General features: G+C 36.0%; 1 protein-coding gene across 2 annotated transcripts in view; it reads right to left on the bottom strand.

Annotated features, from left to right (window-relative positions):
- The window catches only part of ANKIB1 (ankyrin repeat and IBR domain containing 1), a 167,989-nt gene that overhangs the window by 117,893 nt on the left and 37,033 nt on the right, over positions 1 to 13,063 (bottom strand). For both annotated transcript variants that reach the window (XM_014590547.2, XM_006155542.3), the window contains exon 2: positions 2,780 to 3,054. In XM_014590547.2, the coding sequence (XP_014446033.1) occupies positions 2,780 to 2,967 (188 nt within the window). In that variant the 5' untranslated portion in view covers positions 2,968 to 3,054. The remainder of the gene's footprint in view (positions 1 to 2,779; positions 3,055 to 13,063) is intronic.

The following is a 13,063-nucleotide window of genomic DNA, read 5'->3' on the forward strand; positions in this document are numbered from 1 at the left end:
GGACCAGCAGTTAGCATAATGGCTATGTCGTTGTACTTCCATGTAATAGACTGCGGTTCAAGTCCCGGACCTGGTGGCTTAAATTCAGGCCAGGTGCATGCGCGCCCAAGACCATGAGAAGAGAATGGAGGAGAAGGGATTGTGGCGTGGCCATCCCCCCACCCCGCCCCCGGGGAGTGATTTCTTGCTTTCTGTCTCTCTGTCTCTCTCTTTCTTTCTGGTGAGCACACACACCCTGTAGGAAAAAACTTCTAAAAAAAGAAACCAAAAAGACCCCCCCACACATAAAATGTACCTTAGTAATAATAATATTTAAATATAAATATACATTAAATACGTTTTATGTTGGTATTTTAAACAAGTTTTAATTAATCATATATAAAAGTTGATATTAGGGCTAGCTCTATGACCTAGTGGTTAAGGTATACATATCCCAAATGGCCAACTGGGTAGTTTGAGTTCCACAGTGGTGGCTTGAGAAACAAGCTGGGTGTGTGTGTATGTGTGCCCAAAATCCAGGAAAGAGAAAGAAACGGAGAACGGATTACAGTGTGTACATTCTCCATGGAAGGGTACTTTCTTCTCTTCCTCTTTTTCTGTCTCTCTCTGGTAAGCACATGGGCCCTCTAGAAAACAATAAAGAAAGTTGATATTAAATATAATTGGAGTATTTAATATTAGCATTAGGAAGCTAAATCAACAGTTTTATAATTTCATATAAGGTGCTTAATTTACAAAACCAAACCAAAACAAAAAGTCATATTATCAAGTTTTAATGGAGGAGGCTGTTTCTTTGGACTAGTGGTTAAGGGAGCTGGATCCTACCTAGCCGACTATGTGGTTCAAGTCCTGGCCCTGGCAACTTGGAAAACACACTGGGTGCATGTGTGTGCTTGTGTGTGGCCAGAATCACAACAGGATGGAAAAATGGAGGAAAAGAGATTGAGGTGTGCCCATACCACACTGGGGGGTGCTTTCTTCCTTTCTCTCTTTCTCTTGTCTCTCTGTAGCAGCAGTACATGCCCTCTGGCAAATTGGCAGGGGGCAGTGAGGGAAGTCAAGAAATACTTGATTAAGTAACAGGCCTGAGTGACTTAAATTATTTATTGATATATTTATCTACAAATCCTTATCACAAAAATATTTCCTTGTGTAATGATTTTATAAACTTCTGTTTACTCTATGTAAGATACTATGTCAGATGGTGGAATGACAAAGCTATTGATAGTTCAAAGCAAGTTATAATATTGGCAGGCAGAGAGAAGACACACAAAATTGTAAAATATAATAAGGCAGTGTACAGCAAGTAAGTGATCTAATTGAACAAAGAAAAAGGATCCACAGAAACTTAAAACAAAAACATTATGGCTTCTATGGATTATAGATGTAGCATCTACAAATCTTTGAAGGAAAAGGAAAATTTAGATAATAAAAAAGTGAGAGGAATGCAGAAACAGATACTCCTGGCAGAGAGAGCAGCATGGACACAGTAGACAGAATGCTCATGGGATGTTCTGGGAATAAGAAGAGTAGCTTAACTCGAATAGCACTTCATATACAGAAGAAACAGAAAAAAAGTTTAAAGGGTTTTGTTAAATTTTAAACAGCGATGAATACTGATTTATGAATTGCATTTTACTGTACAAGAAATGTTTCTTCTTTTTTCTTCTAGTATCGGACTTCCATAGCCTTGTAATGTATTTCTCCCAAAAAATCAAACTGTTCTATCTTTTGTTCCTTTCATACGCTAGCAAATATCAAATGTAATTCCCATGTAGTTAGGTAAGAATCTTTACACACATGTATTTACTATGTCACTAAATGTTTTCTTGTTAAAAATAAAATTTTGAAAGTCTCTTTATATTTTCAGTTTTTTTTTTTTTTTGAGAGGTTTTTCGCTATAGGGCGCGTGCGCTCACCAGACAGACAGAGAGAGACATAGAGACAGAAAGCGAGAAATCACCCCCCCGGGGGGATGGTCACGCTGCAATTCCTTCGCCTCCGTTCTCCCCTTGGGATTTTGGGCACGCATGCACATGCGCCTGCCGTGAGTTTTAAGCCACCGGGTCTGGGACGCGAACCGCAGTCGACTACGTGGGAGTCCAGCGACATAGCCATTACGCTAACTGGTTCCCTATATTTTCAGTTTTAAGGAAATATTCTGCTTTTAAAAGTCTTTTTTTTTCTTCCAAGTTTGCTATAGGGTGTGAGTACTCATCAGAGAGAGACAAAAAGAGAAAGAAAGAGGGAAAGTGAGATAGCATCCCTCCTCCTCATCAAGTCCCTTCTTCTCCATCCTCCTTTTGGGGTTTTGGGCATGAACATGTTCCCAGAATGTCTTTCAAGCCACTGGGTCTGGAACTCGAATCACACAGTTAGTCATCTTAATCACCATGCCATCGGCTGGACATAGAAGTCTTTTCAAGTAACTAAATTCCACTAAAAGAAACAAAACTCAAACCTGATCATGGCTACTGAAGATAAATGCACCTGGTGTTCAACTTCAAATAGCTAATCAGGGTTTAGTTACCTCTGACATCATTCCTTGTTATTTTTGAGCACTGCAAGTATTAAAACTATTAGTCTAATTTAGATACAAAGGTAAATCAAACTAAATGATTATAAAGAAATACCAAATAATTTAAGCATATTGAGTTTTAGAACATTTAACTCACTACAATACCATATATCATGAACATATGTCTGTATGAACTTTGAAAGGTCACAGTTGTTTTTTCTCTTTTACCAACTTCTTATCTGGAATTTTTATAATACTTACCCTAATATTCTATTCATTCCATGTCTAGCAGCATAGTGCAATGGAGTATTGTGCTGGTAGGGCTCCCCATAAGATGTATTTGGATCAAGAGATTCTTTTAGCTGAGGGTTGTTTTCATATATTTGGCAGGCCAGGTTTTCATCACCATTGATGAGTGCTTTACGGAATTTGGTGGTTGTATTTCCCATGTTTTGTTTCTTTTCTGATAGGCAGTGGCACTTTAATCCTTCCTCCTTCAGCCACTTCTTGAATGCTTATGCAACATGTTTCACAATCTAATGAAGGAAAAGTTATTCAATTTAGATTGTAAAACAAAAATAATGAAGCAATATTCTAAAGAAAGAATAACACAATTAGGAATACCAGTAAAATCTGAGAAGTATTTGTAAAGGAATAGACTATATTTTATCTTTAATTTACAAATTTAACTGAATAGTGGGGAAAAAAAAACTCATATTTTTAACATTGCCCAAATTAACTTCTTGTTAAACAGTAACACTTCCCCAAACAGAGACTAAGATTCCACAGGCTGTACGCTGCACTATAAAAGTTACCTTTCTCAGTCAATTTGTGAGACTGTAAAAAGTATGAAATTTTGCTCAAATAAGAACTGCAGAACAGGTTTAAACAATAAAGGAAAAGTGAAACTGCTCAGTACTTTAAAGACAGCAGAGAAAAACGTATGAAGTGTTAAAACACGGGACTATACAACTCACACACTCAGGTAGTCACAGCAAACTAAGAAAACTGATTATACATAGGAAAATGGAAACAGTGATTACTGTACCGTTTAAGACCATTAAATATATTTCCTACTATAAAGAATTCTAAATAAGGCTGAAAATAAATGTTTATGCATACTCTGTTGGGAAAGAAGGCAGGATTATGATCATATGGCTATTTATTACTGAAGCAATATGAGGTGCTGGAGAAAGGTCATAGAAACAGCAGACTTGGAGTTTGAATACTGTTTTTGCCTACACTAGCTGTATAATCTTAAGCAAGTTATCCACCATCTAGAAGCCTCAGGTTTACGACTGTACAAGAAAAATGACTGCTTCTTAGAGATGGCAAATAAGAGTATAAGAGCTACTTTATTAAAATATGTTCAATAAATGTGTTCAATAAATGCGAGTTTTATTCTACTTCAATAGATGTTATTTATGAATCCGTTGTCGAGACTATAATCAAAATCAGTGACAAGGGAAATGTCACATGCAAAGGTAGGTATGAAAACAAAGTCCCTTGCAAGTAGGGGTGAAGTGTGCAGAGAGTCCAACATTGCTATTTCTAGCATTGGACCAATAGGAAATAAAACTGAAAATAGGTTGGAACTAGATAAAGAATTTATGTTTTAACCTGAAAAGAACAGATAATTAAAACTCCTATGCAGAGTAGAAATGTAATTATTTTATGTGCTTAGAAAATTAACTATCGTGAGGCTGGCAAGTGGCATTGTGGCTGGGGCCCTGGACTCCCACATGGCCAACTGCAGTTCAAGTCCTAGACCTAGAAGCTAGCTTTCTCACTTTCCCTTCCTCTTCCTCCCTGTCTCTCTCTGGTCAAAATAATAACAACAACAAATAAAATTAAATAAACAAAATAATTCTTAAAAAGAAAATTAACTATTATGACAGTGTGAAAGATAGAATGGAGGTAGAAAAAAGCAGAGGCAGAGAATTTAAGAGTCTATCATAGGAGCTGGCAGGTGGTATGTTGGCTAAGGGTGCTGGACTCCCTACATGGCTGACCACAGTTTGAGTCCCAGACCTGGTGGCTTGATTTCTCACTTTCCCTCTCTCTTTCTTTCTCTCTGTCCCCCTCTGGTCAAATTAAAATAAATATATATAAATAAATAAACACATAAAGTTAAATAAGATCATTCTCTTTTTTTTTTTTTTTAAAAAAAGAGCCTATCATGTTACCCAATTCAGTTGTAGGCTAGACACCAAAACAGTTTTTTAAAAGCTTAATATAATGTGTATGTTGTTCAATGAGATCTTTGTACAGGGTAGTAACAGTTTAAACAGAATAAAAATAAATAAAACAAATGAGATGTTTCCAAAAGTTTCCTATATAGCAGTGGCTCTCAACCTTAGCTGTATACTACAATAACTAGAAAAACTTCAGAGTCCTAAGAGTGGCACCTTAGGTATCAAAATTTAAGCTTTTTGGGTGACTTCAATGTACACACGCCACTGTATTAAAAAGTTCGTGGATCTGGGCCAGCAGGTAGCGTGGTAGTTAAGGGCACTGGACTCCCACATGGCCAACTGTGGTTTGAGTCTAGGAATTGGCAGCTTGCTTTCTCACTTTCTCTCTCTCTCACTCTCTCACTCTATTCCTCTCTGGTCAAATTAAAATAAATAAATAAAAAGTTAAATAAAATAATTCTTAAAATAAAAACCGAAAAACAAAAAACTTCTGGATCTCTCTATGTTAGAGATCTGCCAAGCCTATTTTAGGCACAGTTCTGAGCTATCTACTTACTTGAGCAGCACATTTTCTGGCCCATGATGACTGGGTCTTTAAGAGTTCTTTACTAGGGCCAGTAATACTACAAATATATACTAAATATTACTGTTACTCAGGGTGAAAAGCATAAAAAGATCTATAAGCATTTTTGGAAGTCTGGCTTAAATACTGGATCAATAGCCTGATGGCATGGTGGCTGGGCATAGGACTCCCAGATGGCCAACTGTTTGGTTCAAGTTCCAGACCCAGTGGCTTGAAAATCATGCCGGGCATGTATGCGTGTGTGTCCAAAATCCTTAGGAGAGAATGGAAGAGACCGGACTGCGGCATGGTCATCCCCCCTGGGAGTGATTTCCTTCTCTCAGGATCTCTCTGAGTGCACATGTCTTATGACAAAATCCTAAAAAAGAAAAAGGAATGAGTTCTTTACTATTAATTTTTAGATTTTAAATATACAAATACATATGCATAGAAATTTCAGAAATATACTATAATGATATAGAGTGATTGAATGTATAAAGTATTTAAAAAATAAAAAAGAAAGTTTGGAAATAGGAATAAAGGAAAAGAACAAAACCAAAAAGCTCCCCCACAGTCTATTTACAGGAAGATTATGTTACTACTAGTATTTTGATAAATAACCACCCTATTTATAATATATGTTTGTATAAATATGTACATATACTTATATACAGATAAATACTATAATCTTACTATATAAATTGGGTCAGGTTATATATTCATTCATTTTTATTTTATTTTTTCATGTGTCCTCATTCTCTTTCTTTTTCCTATGGAGAGGTGTTTGCTATAGGCGCGTGTACTTGCCAGAAAGACAAAGAGAAACAGAGAAAGTGAGTAATCACCCCCTGGGGGGATGGCCTTGCCCGCAATCCCTTCTCCTCCATTCTCCTCTCCTCTCCAGATCTTGGGCGTGCATGCAGGCACCCGTGCCCACGCCCATATATTCATTCCATTTTTATTTAATTTTTGGAAGGGTTGTTGAGCCTTCAACTTAAAGTATTACTCTTTTATTGTCTCATCTTAAACAAGAGGTGCAAAACCCTCTCCCCCACACACACACATACCATATACTTATCCCTATAGATTACAATGACCTCTGAGGTTTTTCAGGACCAGCCTGGATTTTGTCATATTTTATTCTTTTGTTTTTCACAGAATCTAGGAGCTACATTTTTATTCTCAGTGAAATAATTTATATTTTATTATACTGATCTAAGCATTTAAAGGTTTATTATTCTTAGTAAGAACTCCAGCTTACTGTATATTTTCATCTACAACCAAGTGTAATGGCTATCATGTGAGTTCTGAGGGGTCTTCTTTAAGGAGTTGGAAACTTTTCAGTTGTTTTGGTCTTTCTTGATGGAATGCAGCTGAAATTATAAATATTTTTGGAATCTAGATTACATTTATAAGTAACACACTTTGTTTGATTTATTGATACATTATTATTTCAGCAAAAAGTCCTATAAGACAAAATAACTTGTATCCAAGATGGTAAAAGAAATTATCTAAGAAAGCAACGGTATCCTGAAGTACTTACTCAAAGCAACAAAACACTTTTTAAAAAAATCAGTAATACTCCAAGTAGGCACTAAATGTGACTGTTGCTCAGGCTGAAAAGCATAAAGGGACATATAAACATTTATGGAAGTCTGCTTGAAATATCCAATCAATAGCCTGAAAGCCATTAGAAAATACATAATCTAGAATAGTCATGGCTCCACTCCTCTCAGATTTATCTTGCCTAGAAATCTGCCAGATCTATCGTTTGATTTTTTTTCACAGCCATTGCTATTATTGCCTGAAGTTCTTTGCTTAAATCAAAATGATATGTATATATTTTACATACACACACACACATATATAGTGTTGACACACACATACACCTTTGTACATGTATTACGTTCTTCTGCATTTGACTACAGTACTGATAAGAATACCAATCTTAAATGTATAACTAAACTCCTCTTTAGCCAGTACAGAAACAAGGAGAAAGTTTATTCAATCGGCAGATACTAACCCAACCCCATTCTACTTGAGGTTAAAATCAAAGAGATAAGTTTTTAGCAAGATTCCAGAAAGCCCAAAATCCAAAGAAATGTTCTAATGGTTACTGCATTAATACTTAAAGTATAAAACGATTACAGAGGAGACTCTAAGAAGCTTCAAAGGATAAGGTAAAGTTTGAAGGATAGGAAAAAAAAAAAAGTCAATATACTACCACAGCAGACAAAAGGCATGTGGGCATCAAATGTGGAAACTAAAAAGGCTGTTATCAGGTTAAGTAGAGAATAGAATAGTGTTTATTAGAGGCTGGGAAAGGTAAGTTAGGAGAATGGGGAAAATGTTGGTTAATGAAAACAAAGTTACAGTTAGGCAAGAGGAATAAATTTTTGTGTTCTATAGCACTGTAAGGTAACAATAGTTAATCATTTCCTTTATATATCAATAAAACTGAGATGATAAATAAATTAGTATCTGATTTGATCTTTACTGTATTTATATACTGAAAAATAACTGTACCCCATAAATATGTACAATTATGTGTCAATTCAAAATACAGAATAAGAGCCAAAAAAACTACGCAATTATATATTTAAATTTTAATTCTGTTCATCCATTCAACAAGCACTTACTGATCTACTCTTTTCTTTTCATTTCTGAGTATCAGAATCACCTGAGGAGGTAATTTCATCTTAGGTTAAAGTGAGTTATTTATTTATTGTAAAGTTTTTATTATTATAGGGCATGTGCACTCACCAGAAAGACAGAGAGAGAAAGACAGGAAGCGAGAAATCATCCCCCAGGGGAGATTGCCTCTCTGCAATCCATTCTCCTCTTTGGATCTTGGGCATGCACGCACATGCACCTGGCGTGAGTTTAAGCCACCGGGTCCAGAACTCGAACCGTGGTCAACTACATGGGATTCCAGCGACATAGCCATTACACCAACTGCTGGTCCTGGTCAAAGTGAGTTTTAAAAGCTTCTCAGATGATTATAATATGAAAGCCAAAAACTGAGAACCAGACTAGTTCTGAAACTGTGCTAAACCAGTGGTAGTGACAAAAAAATGTGATGATGAGGATCAGTGTAGGAGTCAGAGATGCCTGTGTTCAAATTCATTTTCTATTTTATCAACTAACTTAACCTCATTGTTTCCTCACCTCTTAACCAGCCATATTAATTATTTACTTTCTTCAGTCAACAAACACAAATGAAAGATAAAAACCACTGTACCTGTAGGGTTTGTATTCTAGTAGGAGTGTACAGATAAATATTGTAAGGCATTGGTTTTGTTCTATGTGCAAAGAGGAAGTCATCACAGATTTTTTTTCTCTTTTTTTTTAGGTAGTAAAGAGAATTAAATAGGAAAGAAAGATTTTAGAAAAGAAGTACACCCGAAAGACTCTTGGACAGGCAGGTTGCCAGGTGGCAACTGCTGCCGATTTTTTATTTTTCTTAAATAATTTTTTAGCATTTTTAGCAAAACACATTCAAGATTTATCCATGTTTTATCCATGTAAGGTGGTCAGATTGTAGTAGAATGGTCATGCACTGCACACACATGGGAAGGCCCTTGGTTTACTTCCCAAGGCCTCCATCTTCCTAATGTACATACATACCCATGATCTGGGCTAACTGAGGCTGCTGATGGATTGTGGCATGGGGACCTTGTTGGGGGGTACCTGTCTGTCTGTCTCTCTCTCATGGAAGACATAAACATAAAAAAAAGAGAGAGATTAGGCTATAGGGGATTACTTTATTGTTCTCATCCAAGCATAATGCTACAGTAAGGCTGAAATTTATATTACTGAACGTAAACTTAGTTCACAGCACTTCTAAGCAATTTTGAAGGGCTTGGTTTTTTATATAAAGGAACATTTAGTGGGATCTGCAGATAGTATAATGGTTATGTTGATGAACTCCCACAAAGTCAACCATGGTTCAACTTTGGATGCGATGGCTTAAGAAACTCACACTGGGTGCATGTGTGTGTGTGTGTGCACCCAAAATCCTGAAAGAAGAATGGAGGAGAAGGGATTATGGCTTTTGTTCCTCTGTCTCTCCCATGAGTGCATGCACCCTAAAGCAAAAAAAAAGGAAAAAAAAAATCACCATATGATCTGTCTCAACTACTCAGCTTTGCTGCTATAGCTCAAAAGCCATAGGCAGTATCTAAAAGAATGAGCATGACTGTGTCTCAGTAAAACTTCATTAACAAAAACAGGCAGGGCAATTTGGTCTATGGGCCATAGTTTGCCACCCCCTGATTTGGTGGAAGGAATACAACACAGTAGAACAATTTGGGTAGAGCCCCACATGTATGTCCTTCCTACTTCTATCAAAAATCTCTTAACTTTCCTATACCCAGTTTCCTAATCTGTAAAATGAGAGGCCACGTACTTTTCAAGATTGTCCTGATTACATAGGCAAAGTACAAATTACAGTGCCTTGGACATAGTAGATATTCAATAAATTTTATTTTTCTTCCCCTCTCAGGATCTGCAAGCAACTTATAAAGTCAGTGACTGCCTTCAAAAAACGCATTACTCATTCTTTCTAAAAGACAGTAAAATCCTTAAGGAAAATGTCACCATCTCTATGTTTTATATCAAGAATAATATAACTGGTATTGCAGACTTTATTAGGTGCCTGACCTTTGGCAAGATGAAAAACTATTTTTTTCACCTGTATTCTAAACAAAGATTAATTCCATTTCACTATTTTTCTAGGTCACTACCAGAACAAAGGTCTCTTCTATGTCAATGCATGTACAAATACTAAGTGGAAGGTATACAGAATTGATAAGGACAAAATCAGAAACAAGAGAGAGATCTGCTGTTTCACCCTGGGAAGTATGTGCAACACACACATACACACACTCACTCGCTCACACATCTATTTGGCAGGCAGCAAAGAGGTCCTAGTCTGAAATGTTGCTAAAAATGGAAGTCTGGTTTAAGAAACGTGGGTTTAATTTTGCCAAACTGCATATTAAGTTGAAGTCAAATGTGGCTTTATTCTTGGTGCCTTCCAGAAAGAATTTCATGAATATTCAGTCTACTCTCAGAAAACTTCATGAGTAGTAGAAAATACTATGAAAATGACCTGAGCTGAGAAAAATCTTTTAATAAAAAATCCAATTTTCCTATAATATACATTGTAGAATTAAAATACTTTGCTGTTATGCTAATATCATAATATGGCAGCATTCAAAATAAATTTGCTCCATAAACAAAAATTTATTATCTTGATAGTAATAAAAAGATGGCAGTTTAGTTGCTTGAGGTTTCTCAATACACAAGGAAAACAAGATAATTCAACATATCTGGCTTCTCTTGAATACCTTTTAAATCTACATAGCTTTTATAGTATGGAAGAGTGTTGCAGTTAGCAAAAGTAATGAAAATAGCTGCAAAAGTCAACAGCTGGCTGAGTCTTTTTGTCAAACTGGCAAATGAACACTGAAAATAGCCAGCATATGGAAAAGTATCCAAACTTGGAATACGACATTGCAGGAAATATCATTCTTACTTTTGTATTTCCTGTTAAAACACAATTACCTGTAATGATCAGAGCTCTTTATATAAACAAAACTTTCAGACAGTTTACATTTTTCTCAGGAAATATCTACCTCCTATATATGCTGATTTCAACTACTCAAAATATTGCGTGTTACATCTTAATTCCTCCTTCACAACTATTTTTCAAACTTTGAATTCAAAATTTTATATGGTGACTAAAAATAAACATTTCAGGGTCTAAAGCTACAGTCCAGATAGCAAATAATTTAATTTCATGAATTTTGGCATCTCTATTTAGCAATATTTGCTTTAATAGTTTTTGAATATTGCATTGTCCTTAATTTAAAAATGTAAGTGAGGGACCAGAAGGTGGAGTGGTGGTTAAGGTTGCTGAACTCCCACTGTGGTTCGAGTCCAGGAACTGGTGGCTGGCTTGCTTTCTCACTTTCTCTCTCACTTTCTCACTTTCTCTCTCTCTCTCTCTCTCACACACAACACACACACACACACACACACACACACACACACACACACACACACAGAGTCCCTATCTGGTCAAATTAGAAGAAAGGAAGGAAGGAAGGGAGGGAGGGAAGGAGGGGAAAGAAAACAAAACAAAGCAAAGCAAAGCAAAGCAAAGCAAAGCAAAGCAAAGCAAAGATAGGTTAATAATTCTTTTTTAAAAAAAGTAAGGGAAAATGTTAACAAATTTAACTTTTTTAAACTGGAAGTGCTTCTCTCGGGTATTAGGAAGCCAAGGTCTCAAAGTTGATGCATTTGAAACAAAGACAAAAATTACTTATGTCCCTAAAATGGAAACCTATAACCTAAACTGAGTTCTTTAAACTTAAATCAATAATATATTTGATTAAAGAAAATGGTAAAATTTTTCATATCATGTAAAGAAATTTAAAATCTTGTAATCAAGTATTGTTGTAAAAGGGAATCAATTTTTACTGTCTGTAAGAAGTATCATCTGCTTGAAAGTAACTGGAAATTTTGTGTTTATACTTTAAGGAACTGAATTTCTCCGTAACATATCTAAGAACTATGTGCATACAAAATTAGAATAACTCTGCAAGGTAATATTAAAAGGGAACAATTCCCATTTTCAAACTAGCTAGAAAGAACAAAATAAAACTGCTATAGTATGAACTTGTTTAGAGAACTACTCTGCCATTCGCTGTTTTAGTCATCAGTGACTCTAGTTTTGCTGTGTCTTCCACTACAAGGTACTCTTCAATTTCATTTTCTTACCCATTGTCCTGTGAACCTAAATGCATTTATCAGTTTAAACTAACTTTACTCAATAGTACAATTTCAGCCTTGTTTATCTGAGAATGTCCTACCCTATTAGTGCAGGAAAGAGTTAACAGAGCAGGCTTAAGATAGCTATCCTTAGAAAGACCTACCTGCTTACAAGATTGACCCACAGCTGGTGCCTGGAAACTTAGGTATCAGGAGGATTCCGATCATAATTTTTTTTTAACTTAAAATAATTTTTAAATTATTTTATAATTTTTTTTTTAATTTAAAACTTCATTCTTTCATTAGCAACCTCAGAAAAAGATAGTCACCTAAGGACTCAGCAAAGGCAGAGAATCAAAAACAGTTGTTTTTTTCTGACCACTCCTTAAGTAATAGGAGTGGTCCAGTGTGCCTAAATTGTACAGACAATGTGGTATCTTTCCAACGTCTGCTCTTCTTCTGAAGTCTAGAATTTGAGTATATGCTAGGCAGAAAGAAGGTACCTGAATGAACAGCCTTCAGTAAAAATCTTGGGCACTGAGTCTCTACACCCTTCCTTGGTAGACGACACTTCGCATTTGTTGCCACAAGTCAGTGCTGAAGGAATTAAGCACATCTTGTGCTCTTGCCACAAGTCAATGCTGAAGGAATTAAGCACATCTTGTGTGATTCCATGGGCAGAAGACTCTAGAATTTGTGACTGGCTTCCTCTGGACTTTGCCCCTTAAACCTGTTTTCCCTTTGCTGATCTTGCTTCAGATCCTCTTGCTAAAATAGAATTTAGCTGTGAATACAACTATATGCTGAGTCCTGTTAGTACTCTAAGGGAAATCACTGAACTTGGGGGTGATCCTGTGAATCTCAAACACAGTAGTATTCAGAGGTAGCATGCATTAGACCACCTCACTAATGAAGAAAGCATTGTTTGGGAAAATGAATGAAATCTTTGGCATCTGAGTAGCCATGGAAACCATTTTACCTATAATGTAAAATAGTAAGTGAGCTGCTTCC

Source organism: Tupaia chinensis, unplaced genomic scaffold (genome assembly GCF_000334495.1).
Source record: "Tupaia chinensis unplaced genomic scaffold, TupChi_1.0 Scaffold000460_1, whole genome shotgun sequence".
NCBI lineage: Eukaryota > Metazoa > Chordata > Mammalia > Scandentia > Tupaiidae > Tupaia > Tupaia belangeri.